This window comes from Ambystoma mexicanum, chromosome 2p, assembly GCF_040938575.1.
Source record: "Ambystoma mexicanum isolate Mex_15411 chromosome 2p, UKY_AmexF1_1, whole genome shotgun sequence".
Classification (NCBI taxonomy): Eukaryota; Metazoa; Chordata; class Amphibia; order Caudata; family Ambystomatidae; genus Ambystoma; species Ambystoma mexicanum.
Genome location: NC_090923.1, coordinates 277,972,299 through 277,997,308, shown reverse-complemented (window position 1 = coordinate 277,997,308; position 25,010 = coordinate 277,972,299). Strand labels below are relative to the sequence as shown.

Below are 25,010 nucleotides of genomic sequence, written 5' to 3'. Positions count from 1 at the left end.
ACAGCTTCTGCAGGAGGTGCGGGCCATGTTACAGAAAGGGGCAATAGAACCTGTCCCCCGGCGTCTCCGGGGCTCCGGAGTATAATTCAGATACTTTCTGGTTCGAAAGAAAACGGGGGGGATGGAGGCCGATCCTAGATCTTCGTCTCAGCAAGTACTTGAAATTCCAAAAGGTCTGGATGTTGCAAAACGTGCTCGGCCAGCTGGAGCAAGGAGATTTTCTCACGTTGTTGAATCTGGAGGATGCCTACTTCCACATCCCCATTCACAAGAAACACAAAGTTCTACGGTTCGTAGTTCAAGGTCGGCATTACCAGTTCAGGGCTCTGCCTTTCAGCCTAAAATTGGCCCGAGGGTGTTTACGAAGTGCCTGTCCCCGCTGGCGGCACATCTTCGTCTACAAGGCTTCCACGTATAACCCTACCTGGATGACTGGCTGGTGCGTTCCCGCTCAGGCGCTCTGGTGGGAGAACACACATCGAAGACTGGACATCTGCTGACAGAGTTGGGGTTCTCTGTAAACTATCCAAAGTCTTGCTTGACGCCATCTCAGGGCGCGCTGTTTCTAGGTGCCCAACTCAACACGGTGACGTGTTTGACGTTGACCTCAGATTTGAGGGTGTGAGTCGTACAGGGCAAGGTACAGCGATTGTCGTCGGTGCAGACAACAACGTTTTGGTCCATCAAGTTGTTACTGAGCATGATGTCCTTCTGTACCGGCCTCGTTCGCCTGTGCAGAGTTCACATGAGACCTCTCCAGGAGTTCCTGCATGCGAGGTGGATGCAGGTGTCAGGGAATTTTGCTGACAAGACCTCGCTCAACAAGATTAATCGGACGATTTAGTGGTGGGCCGTACAGCTACATCATGTCCAGACAGCTCCATTTCAGGTTTCTCCATTTCAGGTTACCAGGAGACAGTCACCACGGACACCTTGCTAGAGTGATGGGGAGCCCACACCGGACAGTTGCACGCTAGATGCCTCTGGCAACCGGAGGAGAAGGACCTCCACATCAACGTCCTGGAACTTCGGGCTGTATTCTGGGCAATAAAGTCTTTTCTCCTGTCGTTGAAGGGCAAGGTGGTGAGGCTCTTCATAGACAACACCACCACCATGTTCTCCATCCGGAAACGAGCAGGGACCCGCTCACCGGTGCTTTCCAAGGAGGCCCAGGACCTGTGGCGCCAGGCTGTCCATCAAGACATGTTCATCCTTCGGTTTCACCTAGTGGGAGTCAAGAATACCATCACAGACATGCTCAGCAGGGAACTGCGTTCTTGCTACGAGTTGGAACTTCACCAGGACCAGGTGGATTTTCTATTCGGCAAATGGGGCCAGCTCCAGACCGACCTCTTCACGACGGCTGCCAACACCAAGTGTCAGAGGTTCGCCAGCATGTTCCCTCAACCCAGGAGCATGGGGACATGTTCTCGTTCCTGTTGGAGCGATGGTTCCTGTACGCCTTACCACCATTCCCACTCCTCTTATGTGTGATTAACACACTCCGACAGTGCCACTGCCGGATGATAGTAGTCACCCCAGCGTGGCCGAGGAAAAACTGGTATGCAGACCTACTACATCTATCAGTGGCCCCATCCATCTGGCTGCTGTCCCCGGGCCTTCTCCCCAGAGTAGGGGGTGGGGTGAGGGCGATTCTGCATCACGACCTAGAGTCCCTGAACCTGAGGGCATCTCTCCTGCAGCCTTAGAGTTTGGAGGTTATGCTTTACCCAGAGAGTGCAAGGACATCCTGGCCATGGCAGAGCCTCATCAGCGTTGAAGTGCTACGGGCATAAATGGACATGCTTCTCTGTGTGGTACCGGACTCAGAAGATTACCCCTCTGCGTGTCACGGCTCCGCAACTTCTACCATACTTGCATCCTTGGCCAAAGCTGAACTGGCTCATGCGTCTATCAAGGTGCATCTCCACGCCATATTCAGGTACACCAGGTCCCCAGGCAGACCTTCTCTGTGGTCTCGCGCACTAGTCCCCGGGGATCTGTCATTCAGGGGGCCAGGACACGGCAATCGCTTTTGGATCCAGTTTCCCAACACACGCACTTTATCATGGACAGCTCACCGTGAGCGAAAATGGACTAACACCAGAGCCATATACCTGACATGTCCCAATACAATGGTCAGGCAATTACTGATCATTACACCCACCTGACTTCCATCACACTTCCCCACTCGGATAAAAGGCGGAGCACAAAAGCACAATCTGAGCAAGGCAAAGCACACGCGGAAGCAGCGGTTCCAAGTTGGCAGTTTAATACAAGGAGAAAGACGGCAAGAACAGAAAGCGTTACGATATGATAGGTTATTTATAACACGCTTAATACCCAGAGGTTTCTAAGCGCGGACCCGGGGATCGAACCTGTGTTGCTCTGTGTCATCTTGCTTCCAAGGCAAGCATGTTGCCGCTGAGCTATCCTCCCGAGACTACTAAGGAGTGAAGTGCCCTTGATCTTTCCAGACAGTTATTTTCGTGAACCTTGGAAAATAAGAAACCTAAGACCTGGGACTAAAGCTGAAGAAACCTGCATTGTGTGTCGGAGGTACCTGGGGCTCTCCCGCGTCGATAACCAAAGCGGGGAGGAGTGTTTGCCGCTGTGGTACTGTCCTTGGCTTCTACAACAAAGCAGCACCAGTAAAGACAGCACAGCCGGTGAATCGGAGAGGCTCATACCAGACCAGCTTGTGTTGGGTTGCAAGCGGCAACAGTGTATGAAGAAATCTAACGAAAACAGTGTGTAAAACGTATGTGACGAGTGACGCAAATATAACTTGAAAACCAGAGCATGCTGGCATATCATTTTGTGAACACTTCTTTTTTTTATGAACACTACCCCACACTATTTGTATTTAGTGGTAAGGATTGGCAATAGGTTTTTTAGTATAGGTCCTTTTATTTTGACGAGACTCCACTAGGACTGCATTATTATCTTTTGATGGACATAGCTTGCTCCCATCTGTAGATTTAGGATTAAATAGGCGTTTATCACATCCTTGTTGAAGTTCAATAAACACCCTTGAACGGTGGTCACTTGTGTCATTCTTGCTGTTGATACCATGCCTTTCTTACAGGTCTCACAGGCTCATCAGTGTTCCTCAAGGGTCTCTTCAGGACTCCCTCCGGTGAAGGCTCCTGCCCTAGCTTGGGTGCTCAATGTTGTGCTGACTAAACTCATGGGAGTGCCCTTGGAACCTATGCATCCGGCCCACCTCAAGTTTCTGTCGTGGAAAACTGTTTTCCTCGTGGCCATCACCTCAGCCAGGCGGGTCAGGGATATTCAGGCCCTGTTTTGCAAGCAGCCTTACTTGTCTTTCCAGGCTTCAAAGGTGGTTCTTGCGTACACACCCAACCTTTATGACCAAGGTGCAGTCGAAATTTCACCTTAACAAACATTTGGTGTTACCAGTCTTCTCAAATCCTTCGTTGCCAGCAGAAAGGGCCTTGCATTCGCTGGGTGTTACTTGTGCCTTGAAGTTCTATGTGGCAAGTTCAAAGATTTTTCTCAGTTGGTCGTCAACTTTGCACCTGTAAATCGACAAGCTAGCAGGGTGCTGCCAGGTCTGCCGAGAGCCCACTCCACCAGAGCCATTGCAGCAACAACAGCGTTTCTCACTGTTGTGCCCCGGCTGGACGTCTGCAGGGCTGCGACGTGGAGGTCCACGCACCCCTTCGCATTGTTCTACTGTGTCAATAGGGATTCCAGGGAGGAGTCCTGAGTCGGCCAGTCAGTGCTGCACAACCTGTATGTTTGAGGTAAGTCTGGTCCAGAGGTAAGTGTTTTTTTGCTTCTGTTGAGTCTTGCCACCTCCCGTGGTTGTGCATGTGTACTGATGTGTAATCATTATTCACGAGCATGTGAATCCATGCCAGACCACATGCTGTGGAAGGTTTGAGTTACTTACCTGTAACAATTGTTCTCCAGTATGCGTATGGCATGGATTCACATGCGAACCATCCCGCCTTCCCCTCTGTTTCTTCTTGGTTCATACTGCCACTTTACGTGCTTACCAAATCTGAAAATGGTCACCCGGGGTGGGTCTTAGGGAGAGGGCTGTCGTTGGATGGGGGCAGTATGAGCCAGAGGGCAGTGATTAGTTTAGAGGAGAAATACGGTTTTAAAGTGAAACTTTTTTTCTTTTACCAAGGATTTCCAGCCTGACCGGGAATATTAATGAGCATGTGAATCCATGCCAGACCCATGCTGGTTAACAATAGTTACAGGTAAGTAACTTACTCTCACTATTCTCTCTCCCCCCCGCCCCCGTTCCCCCTCTTCTTTGGGTCTGAAGGTTGCTTTTCTATCATTGCAATGAGTTTTCTTTCTCATGCTCTGATCCTGTCTGTGTTGGGTAGGTGTTCCAAGTGCATTAAAGTTGCCATAATTTAATATTTTAGCTAGCGTTGTTCTGTCCTGGGTTTTCTTCATTGCTCTGAGGTGCATTCTGGGAGTTGACGTTCTGCAAGAGAAAGAGAACACTGGTCTAAAACAGCATTACAAGGAATTGGTTGCCATATTTGCATATATACCCACCACTAAACATATATGGCACCTTATGGGGGCTGGGAGGGAGGGGGTTAGGGATTGGGCCTCATGTGTGTACTTTGCTTTTGGCATGATGCTTTAGGAATGAGGCGTCTGATTAGCAGACAACCCTTTCTGACATGTATTACATGTGTAATTTTATTAATAAAAATCTAAAACGCTCAGGCTATCTCATCCTCACCAGATGGTAATCCTTCACAGCGACAATGTTCTGAATGATTTGGCATATGGTTTGGTACTTCACATATCTGCTTTAATAAATTAGTTATGCTCCTGTAACACTACAATGCAGAAACCATAGTCTATTATGGAACGAGTTTCCTTTTGCAGCTCTCTGCCCGCCCCCCAAAGTTTTCTATTGAACCCCATCGTTTTGCTTTTTATTTTTGATCCAATCCTGACATTTTGAGGGAGGGTAAACAGCCTTTTGCTCATTTGTGATGGGGAGCTGATCAAACCTTCAGACTGTCCGTAATAGGAAACTTTGTTTTCCTTTTCATTTCTTGTATTTTTACAATTGCACAAAACACCTTGCAGGTCCTTACCATTGGTGGGCTTGAACTTACTTCCAGCTCAGATTTTGGTTAAGAGGAGGACTTCTGCAACTGTTATTCAAATCCATCATGGTGACAAGAATCCATCGAAGAGCAGATCGTTGATGACCCAAAGAGAACTCCTGAAGTGGCTCAGCATCCCTTTTGAGTCCTGTTCTGTGAAGATCTGCACCGCTGCCTGATCTCTGAAGACTCTAAACAGGTCTTCAGCCCTTAGACTACTGGGACCAACTAGTCTCAAAGCCTTCTCGTGGATCCAGCCCTTGAGAGCCTTCGGATGTGTCCCTGACTGCCTAGCCGACTGACCACTCTCATGTGGGCTACTGCTCCAGAAGCGTTGCTGTTTCGCATTAAAGTCTGCAACTTTGGTGTTCGCCAGCCTATGCCACAAGACACCTTCTCCCTGGATTCCATCTTCCTATCTTCAAAGGAGCCTGTCCTGGTGCAGTTGCTGTTACTGCAAGTGGAAGGAGGCCTGTCACCTGTAATTGATGATCATTGCTGGAACTTGCCTTCCTTCATCCTGCGAAGTGTCCTAAGGAGGCCTGCATCGTTGGATTGTGCATTTCTTCACCAACCTCTCAAAAATCAGAGCCAGAGAGGTAGGTAAGCATTAGTGTGCCTATCACCCTACCATCCCTCCATAAGAAAACAAGTCCCTTTTGTCTCCTGTCTCTCCTTCACTCACCCTTGGTCGTCGAACCTGGGTTGGGTATCCTGCCCCTAGATAAGACTTGGGTCTGGGCCAAAGGAGAGAACTTGCCTATCCTTGGGTAATTGTTTGTTAAACTTTTAAATGGTTTGAAACTCATCGCCACCACAGGCCCATTGAATTCTTTTTAAAGAGAACTCGTACTAGTGAGGCACATTGTCACTGTTGTGACTTTTGGGCACAAAGCCCCATTCATCTATTGTTCTTGTGATTGATTCCCATCATTTACTGCATCTAACTTACCTGCTTTGCTTGATTAAGTTATCTGATGTTTTTCAAGTTATCCTATGGTGATAGTATAGATTTGTATTAATGAGTGTGATTATACCTGTTGGATACATTTTCCAGTGTGTTCATAAGGCCTAAAATAAATAACTTTATTTTTTGTAACTGATTGCCTAATTTGAATTGTTTGCTATTCTGTGTGGGGCCATTGTGGGCCCTTGCCCCCACTCATGCTCTATGGAGACTCAAGGCCTCATCACAGCCTTGGCGATATCCTGGCAGTAAATCTGCTGGGAAACAACCAACGCAAATGGCGTTACCACAACTCAGTCTGGTGCTATTAGTGCTGGATCCTGAGTTGTGGTAAGGCTGTTAGACTCCATTTTTTGAAGAGTCCACAGTATTCTATGGGGCAGTAATGGTGCTGTTACACCAACAATATTAGCGCTGTGGTAATGGCACCGCAAATGGGCAGAAAGTGTAGAGTTTTACCACCAGCAAAAAGCTGGAGGTAAACCTCCAACTTTGTGCCCAAACTCTGGATTGTGCAGAATGGTAATGCAGCGGTAATAGTGTTAGCGCTGCATTACTGCCGTTCCGCCCAACCCCTGCTGAGGCCCTAAGCCTTAACTGATCTCCATTGCTCCCTTGATTGGTTTTTGGCTAACCTCTCAGAGCTCCCTGTTCACCAGAACTAGGGTGGCCTCCTAAAATCTGTCAACCAGGCCAGATTCTAGAAATTCATCTTAAAGTTTTTGGATAGCACAAACCTCTCCCATTGTTGGAACCCCTTGTAAGGAAAGCTGTAAACTGAGGCGTCCTAGGGACGGGCATCTGTGTATGGCTGTATACAGTCATTATTGCATTGGGTCCAATGGGTTGATAATTAGGGGAGTTTAGTGGCAGCCAGTCGCAAAACTGAAGTAGGTTGTTGGACTATTGGCCCTTCATGGTCCTGCAGTCCTTTTCGCAGTTTAGAAGTGATGGTAAGATCATCGTGCCCCATGCTCTTTCAGAGGCTCGGGAGGATAGCTCTGGGGCAACACGCTCACCTTGGAAGCAGGACGACACAGAGCAACACAGGTTCGATCTCCAGGTCTGCGCTTAGAAACCTCTGGGTATTAAGCGTGTTATAAATAACCTATCCTATCATATCCTGCATATCTCTTACCAATTTAAGAAACTGCATATCGGGTTCTGGTTCTGCCCCTACCCCTCTTATTTAATCTCTTGATTTGATCCCGCAGCCTGTAATTCGAATCCATTAGTCCCCTAATGTTAAAGGCATTCTGCCTCTGATGTCTCTTCATATCGGAGTATGCCCCCACATTTTCAGTCACATTTTCCTTTTCTTTAGCTGTATTGCACTCTTCAAGATGGTTAACCGGTCAAGATGAAAATTGCCTTCTAGCGGGACTTGGTTATGCTGATTCACCTGTGTTGTTGTGCCGCTCTTGTTAATAATTGCTTGGTCTTGTATTTAGTAATATAATGTGCCAGTGAGTCCCTTGAGGGATTAGGGACCTCTTTACACTGTTCAGTTCCCATGTGTTTGTTTTTCCTTTCTTTTTTTTTAAAAATAAATTCTATTTGAATAATATTATATTATCTGCCATTTCAAACTCACACATAAGGAAAACTCCACTTTTGTGTGGCGTTGTGTAGAAAGGGAATTTGGTTTGCAGAGAGACTAAGTGGTCCTGAAAGGGAAAGAATCCCTCTTAGCTCATTCATAACCACTGACCTGATTTAAATTCCTGTTTTCCATACAGAGAGAAGTTGGGGCAAGCTGCTTTTTTACCAGAACCGTACAGAATAGTTTTCAAAACTATTAATCAGATGCAACCCTTTACCAATGACATGTCTGTCTGATCCTGCTACTAGGCTAACTATCAGCTCACTGTATGGCTATGAAGAAGAACCACTTATAGTCCGCTTCCTCCTGTCCTGCCCACTGGAGTTTTAAATACCACTCTGTACTTTTCAGTCAACGCCCGAGGGGGGTTAGAAAGAACGCGGTCTGCAAAAATGCATTGCTCCCTTGGAGTGTGACCAGTCAGTCATGGCGGCCAAGGTTCACAGAAGCAAACCTTGCAAAATAATTCTTGTATAGCAGCAGAGTCAGAGACCGCTTGTCTTGGAGGACAATTAACAAAGCAAAGTGTTCTCTTCATTTGAAGCTATCCGCCACAACCTGGCCCACCCACCGTATCTCCAACTTTAAAGGTCATGCAGTTGTGACACAATCAAAACTGTCCAAAAATCTTCCAGAAACATTTAAAAATAGGGAGGCAGTATCCCTCGACTGTAGTTCATTAAGTTGGGTAGATAGGTTTTTCATTGATGTAGATGTCTCTTAGACATGCATCACCTAAACGGATGCTCCTGGAAACCTGCCAAAAGATGACCAAAATCACGCTTTCATTTTTACATGTGGCTGTAATTATTTCTAGTTAGATCCTCAAGTTCAAGGTCTGATTTATACCACAGCAACAGAAGAGTCACTCACACAAAGCTATACTCAATAACTTATGGTCTGATCACACAACATGAATGGACATGAGAGAAACAGATGGGCACTGAAATTTGATATATATGCAACAGAATCACTCCACATCATACAGTACATTTATGTTGGCTAAAAGAAAAGCTTGGTGTGGCATTTGCACAGAAGTAGTATGCGTTGAAAGCAGAATCATGTGACGAGAATACAATCTTCCTAAATGCATGCATTATGAAGACTACTGCAGCTCCAATACAATGTCAAAGATAGAACCTTGCCCTTGACTGATTCAAAGGTTTGTAGTTTTCAGTGAAAATTGGTAACTTCTATGATGCCGACGGGTGATTCTCTGTGTTTTGTGAGGTTTATAATTGCTGAACTCGACTGCATTTGTCGCACTTCCTGTTTCCATTACTAATGTATTAACAATTTAATTACTCAATTTATGTTGTCTTATTCTTATAGCTAAGTAATATCGTTGCTCCAGGATGTGTTTATATTGACCAACATTCCAGTGTCTAGTCATTGGAAAAAGTTCATACGGCAAGAGATTTAAATGTAGTAATTGAAGGTAGCTATTCTGCACCTAATCATTGCCATACCAACAAACACAAACTTGATAAATGAGACGTGAACAGAAGAAATGTGGCCGGAGAGAAAAAAGATATAGAGCACAAATGCACATCTGAATTCTGTGTGTTCTTGGTTTCTAGGATAGGCCATTGATCAATAAGCACTCATTTACCATTGGCATGAAGTTAGAAGCTGTGAATCCTGCATCCCCTTATACCATCTGTCCTGCTACTATTGCCAAGGTAATATAACCAAGAATATTCTTACTCATGCTATGCACTGTGCCACAGTTTTGCATTGGAATCTACATTTCAACAAATGCTTGATCTATTTGAATATCCGTAAGCGGTGCTGCTTCGTTTTCGGAACTACACAATTTCTGAACGGAATGAAGAATGTTGTTGAACCCAGGGCCCAACTCATGGGGCACGGGGAGTCTGTTACCCTACTTTGGCCATTACTGAAAGGGCATGCTGTGACTAATGTGGTGATACCCTGACCCAGGTGTTGGGAGTGACCAAGGGATTCTCCCCACCCCATCACTGCCCCAACATCCTTCGTCAAAGGTATAATAATGCTGGAATTTTTTTACATGTAGTGAGGAGGGAAAGCACATTGCAATGCAGAATTAGATCTCATGGCGACCTAGCCCTTTTTTCTTGTTAGTCTGCATACTAAACCATGCCAATGGGAGCACCTCTGGCCAATTAAGTCATGCCTATCTGCAGAGATTGGTTAGTTTGTTCCTCAGCACACCATTTTGCCTTTATCCACCCCGGCAGATTGTGGATGGTGGGGTACATGTAGTTCATGCTCTTTCGCTAAAGCTGTACACAGTTCCTTCATTATTCGGCCGGTACATTGGGTACCATGAATCACAGTTTATGCTTATGGGCACTTGGAATTGTGGCATCAAGTCTCTAATAAGCAACTTGATCACTGTTAGTGTCCTCTCTGCTGCATGGGAAGGTCTTGGCTCAGGCTGAGAAGTAAAAAAATATTGTTAATTACTACATTTCTGAAATTAAATTAAGTCAACTTTCATCATGAGCAAATTGCAGATGGCAGAATCCAGCCCTATGGTTCCCTTTCCCCACACACCGTAGGTCAGAAATTTCTCAATTTGCCCTCTTGAACCTTCAATGTTTGTAGGTGTATAGCTTGAATGATCGAATGTCTGTGCCTTAAATTGGACTGTTTTTAAACGAGCATTCCACACTCCACTCCTGACTGTTGATCCCTGTACATGTGGAGTGAATGCAATTATATTTAACCACACAACAGGTTTGTCATTAGGAGGCAGTTACCAATAGAGTTTAAATAACAGGGAAAAGTCCAAGTGCATGTTTTTGATGTAGCTAATACTTGGGCACTTGGTGTTAGGGAGATTTATTCACAACCCTGGTGAGGGTTGTGTAATAATCTAACACAGGGGTGCACAACTTGTTTCACTGGTGGGCTGAATGCAGCATATTAGGCAAGATTGTATACCGGACGCTGTGGGAGACTGCGCCAGCCTTGTCCTCTTGGCAATAGTTGACCCAACCTTTGGTATAAGCATGTACTGCACAAGTCGGTTGGTAGTGACTGAAAAGCTAGGCCTATCTCAAGAGGGGTCAATGTGAGCTGTAGGGTCGTAACATAGTTTCACAGTGACAAGTATCCAAATAACACTTACATTCAAGGTTTCTTGATTAAAAAATGATTTATTAATTTAATAGTCAGTTTGAATAAGACTTCTTTAGAAGGGAGTAAATATGTAACACTTAAAATATACTTCAAACATACACAATCTCAGATTCAATTAATCAGTAGATACCCATCTGGGATGGCACACAGATACTTCCTACACCCTGAGGTGACTTAAATAACTAGGACGCCGTGAACATTGATATATCACTGTTACATTGATAGCAATACTGAGTTTGGAGTCAAAAGGAAAGGTTAAGGGAGAAAACAATGCTGAACAATTTTCTAAAACAGGTAAGCACTTTTAAACCCCCCCCCCCAATGCAATGTAGATTAACCCTATCCCAGCTACACAAGTTATAAAATGTGTGACATTTTGGAGGGACAGATCAAAACACAGTCAGTGGTTAGAAGAGTCTTCAGGGAGCCAGGACAGCCAATGTCAATTGAGCAAAGTCTAGGGGAGCTGGAGTTCTTCTTGAAGTTAAGTGAAAAGTCTTGCACAATGTTATAGAGAGTTTTTGTTGAAAGATAAATCACTGTTTGGCCACAGGCTGGGAGGTTTCTGATGGGCAAGCAACTCTGCAAATGTAATAAAGACAAGCCTCAACTGAGAGCTAGCAACGCTACACGACAAGAGGCAAGTACCCCTTATTGTACAGTACCTTTCGTCTGAAGAAATTGGTTGCAGCTGGCTTCTGTTCCTGTTGTATCATGGCAGATCCTGTTGTTTCTGGGCCTCAGTCGTGGGGATAAGAGGGAGGACGTCTGGGGACTTCTGCACTACAATTCGAAGGTCGACGGCAGCAATGGGCAAACTTCAGATCAGCTACACTTCGTGGTTTCAGCTGTTCGAAAATAGCCCCACTGCGGTTCTCGGACACCTTATGGTTTTCCTCGCTTCTGGGGTCCAGCACTCTGTTGAGGTGGCTCGGACTTTGTTAGTCCTGCTTCAAGGGAGTCCGGAGCATCTTGCTGGAGCTTGGGTCCAACTTAAAAACTGTACACTCGATTATGGTGTTCCTCTCCCTGGCAATCGGTTCCTGCAGCAGCAATGGAAGTAGAGCCAGCTCCGAGAACATGTCAAATTAGTTTGTCTTGGGGTTGATTGGTCCCACCAAACCAAGGGGAGAAGTCGTCCTTTGCAGGGCTTCTCTAGTCGAGGTGAATTGGGAGCTTCAGCACTGCAGCAGGGCTTCACCGGGCAAACTAACGGTCCAGGAGTTGCAGCAAGCGTCTCTTCCAAGTTCTGCTTCGGATTCCTTCGTCCATTGGTCGACTGTGCCTTCTGTCTAAAAGACCTTGCCTTTTATGCAAGTTTCTCCCATTCATTCGCAGCCTAGCTGTCACTCACACAGCAGGGTGACTGTCCTCCAAGGACAGCCAGCCAGGCAATATCCTTTGCGTGCATTCCTGTAACCAAGGATACTAAGCACAGGGAGTTTCGGCACCTCACTCGCTTCCTGCCCGGCCAGACGCGGGCTTCAGCAGTGAACCCTGCGAAAGACAAAACGAACAAAGGGACCAAACCTGGTTTGGTGCGCAGAGTAACTCTCAAGAAGGACCTTTCCAACAAGAAATGGTGAAAAAAGAAGACCAGGACCATTTTGACAAAATGGGCACCCGTGGGTGCTTTACTGTAGCTGCAATTGCAGCCTGCTTAGAAACACACAATGTTAGTAAAAAGTAAATCACTGCCACCAGCCATTAATTGTAGAAAGGGTAACATAAACATGTTGCATGCTAAACTAGACAAAGGGGATACTAAGTAACCCCTCCAGGACCCTATTATAAGATAGTGTGTGCTGGGTCTAGAAAGTTACAAATATAAGTAAAGTCAATTTCACTTCACTGCTCTTGGAAGCAGTAGTTTAACCAAGAGAAGGTAGTTAAACCTTTGGGTAATCTGAGAGACTTCCCTGTGCCACTGCACTGCAGGTGCTGTGTGTCACATTTTAAAAAGATGATGCCTATGTAGTTTGTCAGACTGCAAAACAAAAAGGAACACAGTGTTAAAATCAAAGAAAAATGCAAGAGAGTGGGGAAAAGTTCTCTCACTCTCTCCAGGAGAAAAATTAAAAGTCCTAAAGTCCAGCAAAAAGTGCTGGGGGTCTCTAAGGTAGAAGGGAATTAGCACATTTCGAAGAATTCTCCCTAACACAGCACACATGTCTCAACGAGTGGGCTGAACTCTCCATGGCAACGATCAGGTCGGTAGCAGCATCATGCAAATCTGAGATAAATAAAAATAAAAACGTTTTTTAAGGTGTTTTTAAATAACTTTTACTGTAACACATAATACATAGCCTTTTAATCACATTACCACTTTTACTCATTTGGATTATGGAACTGAAAACATGTCATTAATAAGAAGTGAAATTACATGGATCATGATGCAAAGACAGAAACTGAGGCTTCACACACCTCATATGTCAGTGTTATTGACTGATGGTTTAGGCCAGGCAACACTTTATCATTAAAATCCTGTGACTTGGAGGGGCATAAATAATGCAGAGAAGTGCAGCTTTCGTCCGACGGGCTGCATGTTGTGCACCACTAAGCTAATGGTAGGACTGTGTGCCACCCAAAAGGAAATACCAGGCTCTCCATTAGTAGCTGGAGCGAGCCGTCAGGCTTATCTTTAGGATGGAGGAAGGTTGGCAAGGAGGTACAATTAATCCCAACAAAAACTGCAATATAATACACCACACTGGTATACTGAAAAAATACACACTTCATTTCTACGGAAAATGTAGGAGACCCAGTGTAAGTAAAAAAAAAACAGTAAATGGACAGTTAAGGCATAACTCCCTCTTTGACACCAGGTCTTATTTTTTCCATAGTTTGGTGATGTGAGCTTTGCTCTGCCAAACTCCTCATATCTCAGCATCTCGGCCATTTCATTTACTCACACTACTACCTTATTTATTCATTGTAAAATTAATTGCTCAATCAGTTTGTCTTGGAACCAAGACCATGCAGAGCAACACACGCTTGAAACGCGGTCCTGCTCTTAGAGGCTGGTGTCCGAATATATTTCTGAAATCTGTATTAAGGATACCATTTGCTATATGATCAATCCTGACTCAGAAAGAAATAGGAGTAAGACCCAAATCTATGGCACTGGCACTTAAACCTTTAATGTTTTGTGTGAGGATTTTGGTTGAATCCTGCCCCTTCTGTATATAAAACCCATCTCTCACAGCGTTGTACTGATCCAGGATCTTGCTTGGTTAAGAGCGATCAGGGTTTAGTAGCCTTTCGCCTGGGCAACTATTCAAACAACCATCATCACAAAGCAAGACTTGCGCTTCCTGAAAGCAAAGTACGGAGGTTAAACTGTTTTAAGAAGCCACTGAAATCCCTTGGATCGCTCACCATCTACAACTTAAAAATTGTATTTATGGCAGTCGGAAGCAGCCCATGGTGGGATGCGTCTTGATGGCCATAGTTCCTTTCCTCAAACCTGCAGCCACATCACCCTCCCTACCCCTCAGGCCAAGCCACTTCCATCACTGCCATCCACCTTCTCGGTCATCCGACCCATGAAGCGCGTGTCAGCTGAGGCTTTCGCCACCGCCTTCTCACCCTCCTTCCCCCTCGAGCGGACTCTCATCCTGACAGTCCTCTCCACGCTCCACTCCTCTATATCTGATACTCTTGATATCCTTGCCCCTGTCATGAGAATCTGCCTGAAGCCCAAAGCCAAGTGCAACTCCTGGTTTGACTCAGAACTTGTCACCCTTAAACGCAAGTGTAGGGTGGCCAAGAGGAAATGGCATGCTTAATGTACATCCTCTGCAAGCTGGCCTGACGCCTGCTGCAAAGGCAATACCGGCTCTCTGTCCTAACCAAGAAGAGTGCATATCCAAACCCGTTTCTCTGCAGCATCTAACAACTTGGCTGAACTCTTTAAAATCTGCAAGGGCCTGGCCAATCCTGCTGCAGTCTCTACCTCTCCTGTCCCCTCCCAGGCCCTCTGTACGGCACCGGCTTCTCACTTCTAAAACTCAGGACATCATGTCCTCTCTCTCCTCCTATCCCCTCCCTCCCCCCACTCCCTGCTCTTCCTTTGGCTTTTCTGCAGCCTCCTCTCCTCCCTCCTTCTCTGCCTTTCCCCTGTTCTCCGCTGACAAGGTTTCTAGACAAGTCCGATCTAAAAGTCTCGTCAAAACAGGTTCACCCCTGTTCCTTTAAAACCATAAAGGACCACATTGTCTCCCTGGCTCCTGCCCTGGCTGATTTCTGCAATCACTCCTTCGCCACTGGAGTCTTCACATCCGCCCTGAAGCACTCCCTTGTGCGCCCCCTTCTTAAGAAACCCTCTGCCGACCCCTCTTGCCCGGCTAACTATCACCCCATCTCCATCACTCCCTTCCTGGGTAAGCTACTGGAGAAACTGGCCATCTCCCAGCTTAATCTCCACACTGAATCTTTTGGTTGTCTTCATGACCATCAGTCTGGCTTCAGAGCTGCCAGAAGCACGGAAAATGCTCTCCTGAACATCCGTGAAGACCTGCTTTCCAACCTTGACTCTAACACCCCTTGTGTCCTCATCCTGCTTGATCTCTCTTCTGCCTTTGATACTGTCAACGTGCTATCCTGCTCAACCGTCTCCATGATAACCTGGGTATCACTGGTCAGGCTCTGGCGTGGCTGACTTCTTTCCTCTCTATCTTTTTCTCTACCTGTGGTGTCCCCCAGGGGTCTAACCTCTCTCCCTGGCTGTTCAACCAATACCTGGCACTCCTGGCCCACCGTATAGCTGCTCTCTGCCCCAACGTTTCAGTGCTGCGCGGATGACACACACCTCATCTTCAGGCTACCCTCGGCCTCCTCCTCTACCTCCCTCATCTCTGACTGTCTGTCTGCTATCCAGGAGTGGTGTGCCGCCAATGACCTCTGCCTTAATGCCTGTAAGACTGAGATTCTCCTCATCGGCACACACGCTCCCTCCTTTCCTGTAGCTCTCTGGCCTGCCTCTCATTCCCCCCTTCCTGCTACCACCTGCAAGGCAAAAAATCTCGGGGTCATCTTTGATTCTACACTCTCCTTCTCTCCTCACATCTGACGTCTCTTAAGAAGTCACACTACCAGCTGCACATCCTCAGAGGTATTCTTCCTTTCCTCTCCTTCCCCCAGAAGCTCACTGTCTCCAGAGCTCTGGGTCTCTCCAGGCTGGACTTTTGCAACAGCCTCTTTCTAAATCTGCCTGCTTCTACCCTCCGCCCTCTGCAACTTATCCAGAACAGAACAGGACTGCAAGACTTGTCCTTGGCCTCAAGCCCTGGGACCGTATCTCTCCAGGACTGAAATCTCTGCACTGGCTCCCAGTAGCTGTGAGGATTAAGTTCAAAACCCTCTGCATCGTCCACAAGGCCTTCTGGGGCCTGGGGCCTCAATACCTTCAACTCTCTTCCTAAATACCTTCTTTCTCGAGCTCTTCGCTCATCTGCCTCCAATTCACTCAGGGTCAGTCGCTTCTCCAAGCAACGAGTGGGTGGTTGGTCTTTCTTCGGCTAGGGCCTGCCTCTGGGACATCCTCCCTGCTTCGCCAAAACCTTTCTCTTTGCGTCTGCTTTTTCTCCTCCTCTCCCTGGCTGACACTGAAACTGCACTGGTTACCTGGCCTCCCTCTGTTCTCAGGCCCAGGTCCACTCTCCGCCAGTCGCACTTCTGCACTGCCTTCCTGGCAACCCCCGCACTTGGTGACTGTTTCTGTATCCCTACGGTCCCACTTCCAGCACTTGACACTGGATGTCTACACTTACCCTTTCACTTGCCACCTGCTGGCCGTACTTTTACTTATTGTTTATTATTGTCTTATCCCATGTACTGCACTGTCCTCTCCCCCTTGCCCTCCCGCACTTCTCCTTACCCACCCTCACGTGATCTGAATGACACCTGGCCTAGTAGGATCGTTATCTGTCTTCCCTCTGTACCCCCCCCCCCCCCCGCTTCGTCGCACTTTGAAACACTTGTGTATAGGCACGTTATACATGCCATATCATATCATGGAGCCCAGAGCACAGGGTCACGAAGCCCGGTTAGCCAGGTTAGTTGTTGGAATCTGCCCTGGCGACAGTGGTAGTGAGTAGTCGACCCCCTTCCTCTCTCGCGCCACCAAAACGAGCTCTGGACCTGGATCCTCGACTTTTGACTCGCCTCCATGTTCCAACACTTCCGAAAAGAACTCAAATCCCACCTCTTCAAGGAGTGTCTCCTCCTCAACACCTGGGCCATCAATCACGTTTCCCCCCTGTGTCACCTGACTCGCTAGACACCATCCGCCCCTGCCACCCTGTACAGTTACACCCCTCTGTGCCCCTCTGTATCTAATCCCCGCTGAATATCTGTTCTATTACCTCTGAAAAGCGCTCTGTTGTGTATCTGTAATATTATTTCTGATGCTTGTTAGTCTGCTTAGAATCCCATGCTGTGCATATAGTCCGACTTCTAGTGGTAATCGGGTAATCGCAGATCATTGAATCTTTCTTTCGAAGATCTTAAGGGGACGTCGACATGGGCGTGACTGTAACACTGCCCCTAACGTAATGTGTAGTGTACCCAAAATCCCTCAAGTGTCAAGGTCCCTCATATTGTTTTCTTTCCACCCAACTAGTTGGTCGCCTTATGCAGAGTTCTCAAGGGTTGATATTGCTAATTGATTACTTCTTTATCCCACGACCGATGGTTGTCTAGTCTTCGCTACTTCTTTTCGACTACTTTGTGGACTTGCCGAAGACATCCACTACTGCTCGGCGACTGGTCCATTGATCGATGTCTGTCGACTGCGTGGCCTCGCCCCTACGGCCATGCACTTGTAGTAGGGAGAGTGGGGCCCTGGGTTGATTCTTTTTGAGCATGAATTTCCTTTTCCCTTCTCTTTCCTTCTTTGGTCTGGCTGCCGTCTACCTCTGCTATGGAGAGGACGGCATTTAACTTTTGTCCGTCATGTAATGGAAAATTCACCTGGACAGACACTCATCGCTGTTGCAATATGTGTTTACCTCTTCACCACGACAAGCGTTTTTGCAAGTTCTGCAAACTCTTTCGTCCCAAGACGTTAAAGGATAGGCAGACAAAGCAGTGGACGGCCTCCGCAATGCAGGCTGAAAGTTGCTCCCCCGTTGGCGCCGTCGCTTCGGATGACGAGGACTCCAGCGGCAGCCTTTGATCCGACCTGGAAGCCATAGACCTTTCGGCGGAACCCTCTGGTTTCCAGATGCCGTGCCGGTCCCACCAGACTGGCCACTGGCACTTTTATGGGGCGTTTACAACCCGACAACAGGCGCACACACGCACTACCTAAGACAAAACACACACACCCTAAAGCCTCCTCGACGGACACGTCGAAGAAGCGCCAACAGGCCTGCCGAAGGCTTGGACGGTGGCTGCCGGACTTTGCGGTCCAGCACCCTCTGTGCAACTGTCTTCTCGGCATGCGACTGGGCTTTCCTCTCACAAGGGCATTCCCACAAAAAAGCAAACGGCTGCCGACATGTCGTCAAAGGGCGCACTAGCACCCAAGGCTTCAGCCGAGTCGACAACTGCGGCAATGCCTACAGGCGGGCCGAAACCCAGCATTCAGCTGCCGAAAATACGCAAGAGTCTTGCAGCAATTATTTTGGCTGCTGAACAACACAAAGGCACCCCCTCTCGTCGAGAGGAGTACTCTGAAGCCCCCCAGCCTCTCGCTTTCTCTAGGGCTTTATCAGGTAAATCTCCCCCTTCTGAACAGCCTTTTCTTCCTCCAGACCCCACTGCTTCATTCCTGTGGACTAGGCAGAGATTTGAGAATTATATGGATAAGATGGCCCAATTGATAGACTTCTCTGATAAATACATTACTCCCAAGAGGCCTAGGGGGGAAGACTCCATTCCACCAAAGCTGCAGAAGCTTCCTATTCCTTCACAAATTCATCAAGAGGAGGTCTTTGATTATTCAGAACAAGAAGAAGCATACAATGACAATCCTTTTGATCAGGAGACTGCTGACCAGGACACGGATTGGGTTGAAGATCAGCCTGCAGATCAGGGGCCTTGGCTCTCACCCACTCATACCCCAGACCCAGACATTATTTGTCTAGACCTGCCTTCTTCACCTCAGCAGAGGCAGCCATCCCCAATAGATGACCAAATGTTATTTAATGCCATCCTAAAGAGAGCCGTAGATCATTTTCAGATCGCTACATAGGAGGCTGTCCAGGACTCTGACTTCGGTGAGGACTTACTCGAAGAAAAACCTCCCACTAGTCCTGCTATTCCACTTCTTAACTCAATAACGAAATGCCTAGCCCCTTCTTTGTCTCCTTCCCTTACAAGGGCAGTCAACCCTCTGGTTGAAAAGTTGTTTCGCCCCTCTCCATCTGACCCGATGTATATTCGATGTTATGCCAAACCAGACTCTCTGGTTGTTAAAACCACGAGAAAGAGGGCAGGGGTGCCAATGTCCACAGCCGAGGCTACCTGGATAAGGAATGCAAGAAACTCTGTGCATTAGGGATACGAATGACCACATCTGCAGCCTATTCATTCAGGATCGCAAATAATATGACCGTTCTCGCTAATTACAGTGACGTACAATGGATCATGCTTCAAGAAGGCCTCCAAGAGGTCCCTGAACCCACACGATCACGCCTGCTGGTAGTCTGCACCGAGGGCAGACAGGTGACCCATAATATACTAAAGAACACTTTAGACGCTGCTGGTACTTTGGGACGCACTCTAGCACAAGGGACTGTACTCGAGAGTCATGCCTGGCCTGAAAAACTCAGGCTTCAAGCCAGAGACTCGGGCCTCCCTGATAAACCCATAGGAGTCCAACCTATTTGGTAAGACGGTCGATGACACCTTGGAGACGGCTTAAAAAAAAGACATGAGATGGTGAAATCGCTCAACCAAATTACGGCCAAGCCTTTCCAACAGCAGGGAGGTTCAAACTCTCGTTCCTTTTGAGGTCAGTCCTTCTCCCGATCTCCCCATGGTCAATATGGCACAGGAGGTACCCCATGGTCCTCCGGACAAGGCTCATCTGGCTACAGCCGGTATTGGCGGAGAGGACAGCACAGAGGCACGGGTAGAGGCAGAAACTCCACCCAAAGAGGCTCCCCAGCCTCCACATCAGTGACTCGCCAGTGCGGGTCTCCTCTCATGCGAGCCCAGTTGGGGGACGTTTCTCGTCATTCATTCACGCATAAGAGGGGATCACATCAGACCAGTGGGTGCTAAAGACTGTCAACTGCGGTTATTGCGTCGAGTTCCACCGACCACCTCGATCACCCACCAAAGAGCAGATGCCCATCACCAGCACACCTGCAAATCCTGCTGGAAGAGGTGCAGATCCTTCTGGAAAAGGGCGCCATAGAAGTCATCCCCATTCACCAGGTAAACAAAGGATCTCCCCGTGTGCCCTGTGTTAGATCTATGCCCAGCAAACAAATATGTCAAACTGCAAAAATTCCAAATGACAACATTGCAGGAAGTAATCCCACTGCTGGTACAGGGGGATTACATGGCCACATTAGATATGAAAGATGCATTCTTTCGTATTTCAATGTTGCCAGCACACAGAAAGTACCCAAGGTGCATGATGAACGACGCCCACTATCAGTTCAAGGTTCTTTCCTTCGGCATCTCGGAAGCTCCCAGCCAAACGACTTGGCGGTAGTAGGTTCTCACCTGCGCAGACAGTCCATTGCAGTCTGATGACTGCCTCATAACAGGGGATTCGTATGGAACGTGCCTAATACCCAGAAGACGGTAGATCTCCTCTTCAGCCTAGGCTTCTCGATCAACGAGAACAAGTCAAGTCTAGACCCCTGCCAAGTAAAACGGTGTTTGGGGGCTCTAATTCGGACCAAAGACGGCTTTGCCTTTCCCTCCAATAAGAGGGTTAGAAACTTGCTGTTCCGGATACCTCACGATGCCGCCAGTCATGAGGGGATTGTACGCAAAGCCATGCGACCGTTCGGAATGATGGCCTCCTGCATTTAGCCTAGTACCTCACGCTCGTTTGCGCATGCGCCCCACGCAAGAGTGGCTCTCGGTCCAATGGTGTCAAGCCAGTGGACAGTGGGACGATCCAGTCGTTTTCTCGGCAGTCCTTGTTCAGTCTCTGCAGTGGTGGTCAAGGGAGAACCTTCTGCAGGGAAAAAAAACCTTCACCACCCCCGCAGTAGAATCCACTCTTATTACAGACACATCTCTGTCGGGTGGGGGCTGCCTCACCTCCTTTAACAGAGGGCGCACATCTTGTGGCCTCCAGCGGTAGCAGCTAATCACATAAACCATTTGGAATTGCTAGCTGTGTTCAAGGCCCTGAAGGCTTTTCAAACACTCTGTTAGGGAGAATTCTCAGAAATGTGCGAATCACCTTCTACCTTAGAGACCCCCAGCTCTGTTGCTGGACATCAGGACTATCCTGAAGAGAGTGAGACTTTTTCCCACTCTCTCATGCATTTTTATTTAATGTGAACACTGTTTCTTTTGGTTTTGGAGTCTGACAAACTCCATAGGCATCACCGTTTTACATTGTGATACAGAGCACCATCAGTGCCGTGTCACAGAGAAGTCCTTTGGATTTCTGCTAAGGTTTAAATACCTTCTGTTGGATAACTACTGTTTCCAAGAGTAGTAAAGTGAAATTGACTTTACTTAAGTTTTTGTCTTTATAGACCCAGCACACACTATCTTACAATAGGGTGCTGGAGGGGTTACTTAGTATCCCCTTTGTCTAACTTCTCGTGTAATGTTCTTATGTAACCCTTTCTACAATTAATGGCTGGTGGCAGTGGTTTACTTTTTCCTACCATTGTCTTTTTACTGCGGGCTGCGTTCACAGCTGCAGTATAACACCCATGGTTGCCCATTTTGTCAAAATGGCCCTGGTCTTCTTTTTTCACGATTTCTTGTTGGAAAGGTCCTTCTTGAGATTTACTCAGCGCGCCAATCCAGGTTTGGTCCCTTTGTTTGGTTCGTCTTTGGCAGGGTTCACTGGTGAAGCCCGCCTCTGGCTCCAGCATGTCTGGCAGGGTAGGAAGCAAGGGTGGTTCCTGAAACTCCCTGTGCTTAATCTCCTTGGTTACAGGAATGCACCCAAGGGTGATTAGCCAGCTGGCTGTCCTTGGAGGACACCCACCCTGCTTTGTGAGTGACAATTAGGCGTTAATGAATGGGAAAGACTTGCATAAGAGGAAGGGTGAGTTGACCACTGGACTAAGGAACTGAAGAAAGAAACTGGATGAGAAGCTTGCTGCAACTCCTGGACCGTTGGTTTGCCCGGTGAACCCATGTTGCAGTGCTGAAGCTCCTATTTCGACATAGACTAGCCCAGAAAGGACGACTTCTCTCCTTGGGTTGGTGTGACCAATCGACCCCAAGACAATCTCAACTGAAACCCCTTTCTGCTGGCTGTACTTCCATTGCTGCTGCAGGAACCGAGTGCCAGGGGACAGGAACACCAGAATTGAATGCATCATTTTAAAGCCGGACCCGAGCTCCAGGAGTATCCTCCGGAATCCCTCAAAGCAGATCTGACCAAGACTGAGCCACCTCAACAGAGTGCTGAACCCCAGAAGCGAGGAAAGTCCACAAGGTGTCCACGAACCACGGTGATACTATTAGCGAGTAGCTGAAACTGTGAAAGTGCTGCTGATCTGAATTGCATCCATTGCTGCCGCCGACCTTCATATCGTAGTGCGGAAGTCCCCAGGCATCCTCCCTCTTGTCCCCACAAGAGTGGCACAGGAACAGGAACTAGCTGGAACCATTTCTTCAGACCTAAGGTACTGTGAGCTAATGGGTACTTACCGTGTGTGTGTGTGTGCGTGTGTGCGCGTGCGCGCATGTGTGTAGCTTGCTTGCTATCAGTTAAGACTTGCATTGGTTGCATTTTGAAGAATTGCTTGCAGCGTTGCCTTTCATAAGCCTCCCAGCTTGTGGCCCAACAGTGATTAACTTTACAACAAAATTCTCTAACAATGTGCGTGACTTTTACCTTCCTTCAAGAAGTGCCTCAGCTCCCCTAGACTTTGCTCAAGTGGCATTGGCTGTCCTGGTTCACTGAAGAGACTTCTAACCTCTGACTTTGTCTTTTAACTATCCCTCCACAAAGTCATACATACCTTACTTGTATAGCTTGGAAAGGGTTAACCTACATTGCATTGAGGGTTCAAAACGTGCTTACCTGTTTTGAGAAACTTGTTAACCATTGTCTCCTTCCCTAACCTTTTCCTTTTTGCCACTACTTCAGTATTACCATTTAAGTGTGTTAAGTGATATATTAATGTCCACAGTGCCCTAACTATTGAAGTCACCTCACGGTGTAGGAACATGTGGGCCACCCCAAAAGGGTATCTACTTAATTTATTGAACTGAAGAAGGGTATTTTGAAGTGTATTTTTATTGTTGCCAATTACTCCTTTCTAAAGAATGCTTTTTTTTTAAACTGTTAAATTAATAAATAATTACTTAACAAACCTTGAGTATGTGTTATTTGACTACTTGTCTTTGTGAAACTATTTTGCAACCCTACAGCTCACTTTGACCCCTCTTGAGATAAGCATGTCTGCTCAGTCAATCTACCAACTTGTGTAGTATAGGCCTATTCCAAAGATTGGGTTACCTATTGCCAAGAGGACAAGGCTGGTGTAGTCTCCCACAGGGTTACTACATACAATCTTGCCTAACGCACGCCTCCAGGGGAAGACCGATCTAGTCCTCACGGACAGTACTTTGGCCATGTATTATCTGAACAAACAGGGGGGCAGTCGCTCTCTAAGGCTATCCAAACTGTCACAGTACATATGGAAATGGGCTCTCCAACACATGATGTTCCTCCTGTCACAACACGTTCCAGGGGAACTCATTCTTCTTAATCAGCAGAGACTTCTCCCTTCCTGTAGAGAATGAATGGCAACTACAAAAGGACATTGTACTCAACGTCTTTGTAGAATGGGGCTTCCCAGAGATCGACTTGTTCGCAACTGTGGAGAACACACAATTCCCAGATTATGCCTCAAAGTACCCTCAGAACTAGTGCAAGCGGAACATTCTCTGGATAACATGGGCAGGGAATTTGTCTACGCTTTTCCACCCCATTCCCTTGCTCAACAGACTAGTGCACAAGATGCAACAAGAGCCAGTCGGGATGATTCTAGTAGCCCCAATGTGGGCCCGCCAACCTTGGTTCTCCCATCGCATGACAATGTCAGTCTCCCCTCCCAGAAAAACTGATATGCCCTTACAACATGCTATCTCAAGACAAGGGAGAGACAAGCCCTCAAACTCTCAATTTAGCAGCCTGGCTCCTGAGGCTATAGAATTTGGGCACCTTCAATTCCCTCAAAGATGTAGGGACATACTCGGGAAGCATGAAATTCTAACACCAGGCACTGCTACTCCATTTAATGGCAACACTTTATGTGGTGTAACAAGAAGGGCATCAATCCTGTTGATTGCACACCAAAACATATTGTACTGTACAATTCCGGTCTGATTTTCAATGCCCTAAAGGGTCACCTGGCGGCGCTTTCAGCATACACCACGTTCAAAAACAAGGTTTTGTGGTGGAAGATTCCAGTAATTAAAGCGTTTATGGAGGGGGTAAAAATCCATCCCCCTATCTCAAACCCAGCTGCCGGGTGGGACCTGAACGTTGTGCTTACCAGATTAATGGGGCCTCCCTTTGAACCAATGCAAAAAAGCTACCCTGAAAGAACTCGCCTACAAAACTGTTTTCCTGGTGGCTATCACCTCAATAAGGTGGGTTAGTGAACGGCAGGCCCTTTCAGTTCAGGACCCTTTCATCATGATTCACAGAGATAAGGTGGTCCTACGCACTCACCCAAGATTTGCGCCTAAATTTATTTCCAAGTTCCAAGTAAACCAGTCCATAGAACTACCCACTTTTTTCCAAAACCCCACTATAGTAACAGAAAGAAGCCTTCACACACTAGATGTGAGGAGTGCAGACTGCTAGACTTAACTGTAGACCTTTTTAATCACAAAACATACTTCGAAGGGATTGTGTCCTCCAACGTATTCCTTATCTTTGGTGTTATCCATTCCAGCTTGCTGGCCTCGGAAAATGTTTTCAGTAGAGGGCGCTGCGCGTCGACGTCCTTCCAGTTGGTGTCCTTCGACAACCTCTGTATCGGCGCCAACGTCATCACGAGTATAAATAGACTCGCGC

General features: G+C 47.2%; 1 protein-coding gene across 3 annotated transcripts in view; it reads left to right on the top strand.

Moving 5' to 3' along the window:
• SFMBT1 (Scm like with four mbt domains 1) overlaps positions 1-25,010 on the top strand; it is a 1,637,826-nt gene that overhangs the window by 691,443 nt on the left and 921,373 nt on the right. For all 3 annotated transcript variants that reach the window (XM_069643544.1, XM_069643545.1, XM_069643546.1), the window contains exon 8: positions 9,268-9,369. In XM_069643544.1, the coding sequence (XP_069499645.1) occupies positions 9,268-9,369 (102 nt within the window). The remainder of the gene's footprint in view (positions 1-9,267; positions 9,370-25,010) is intronic.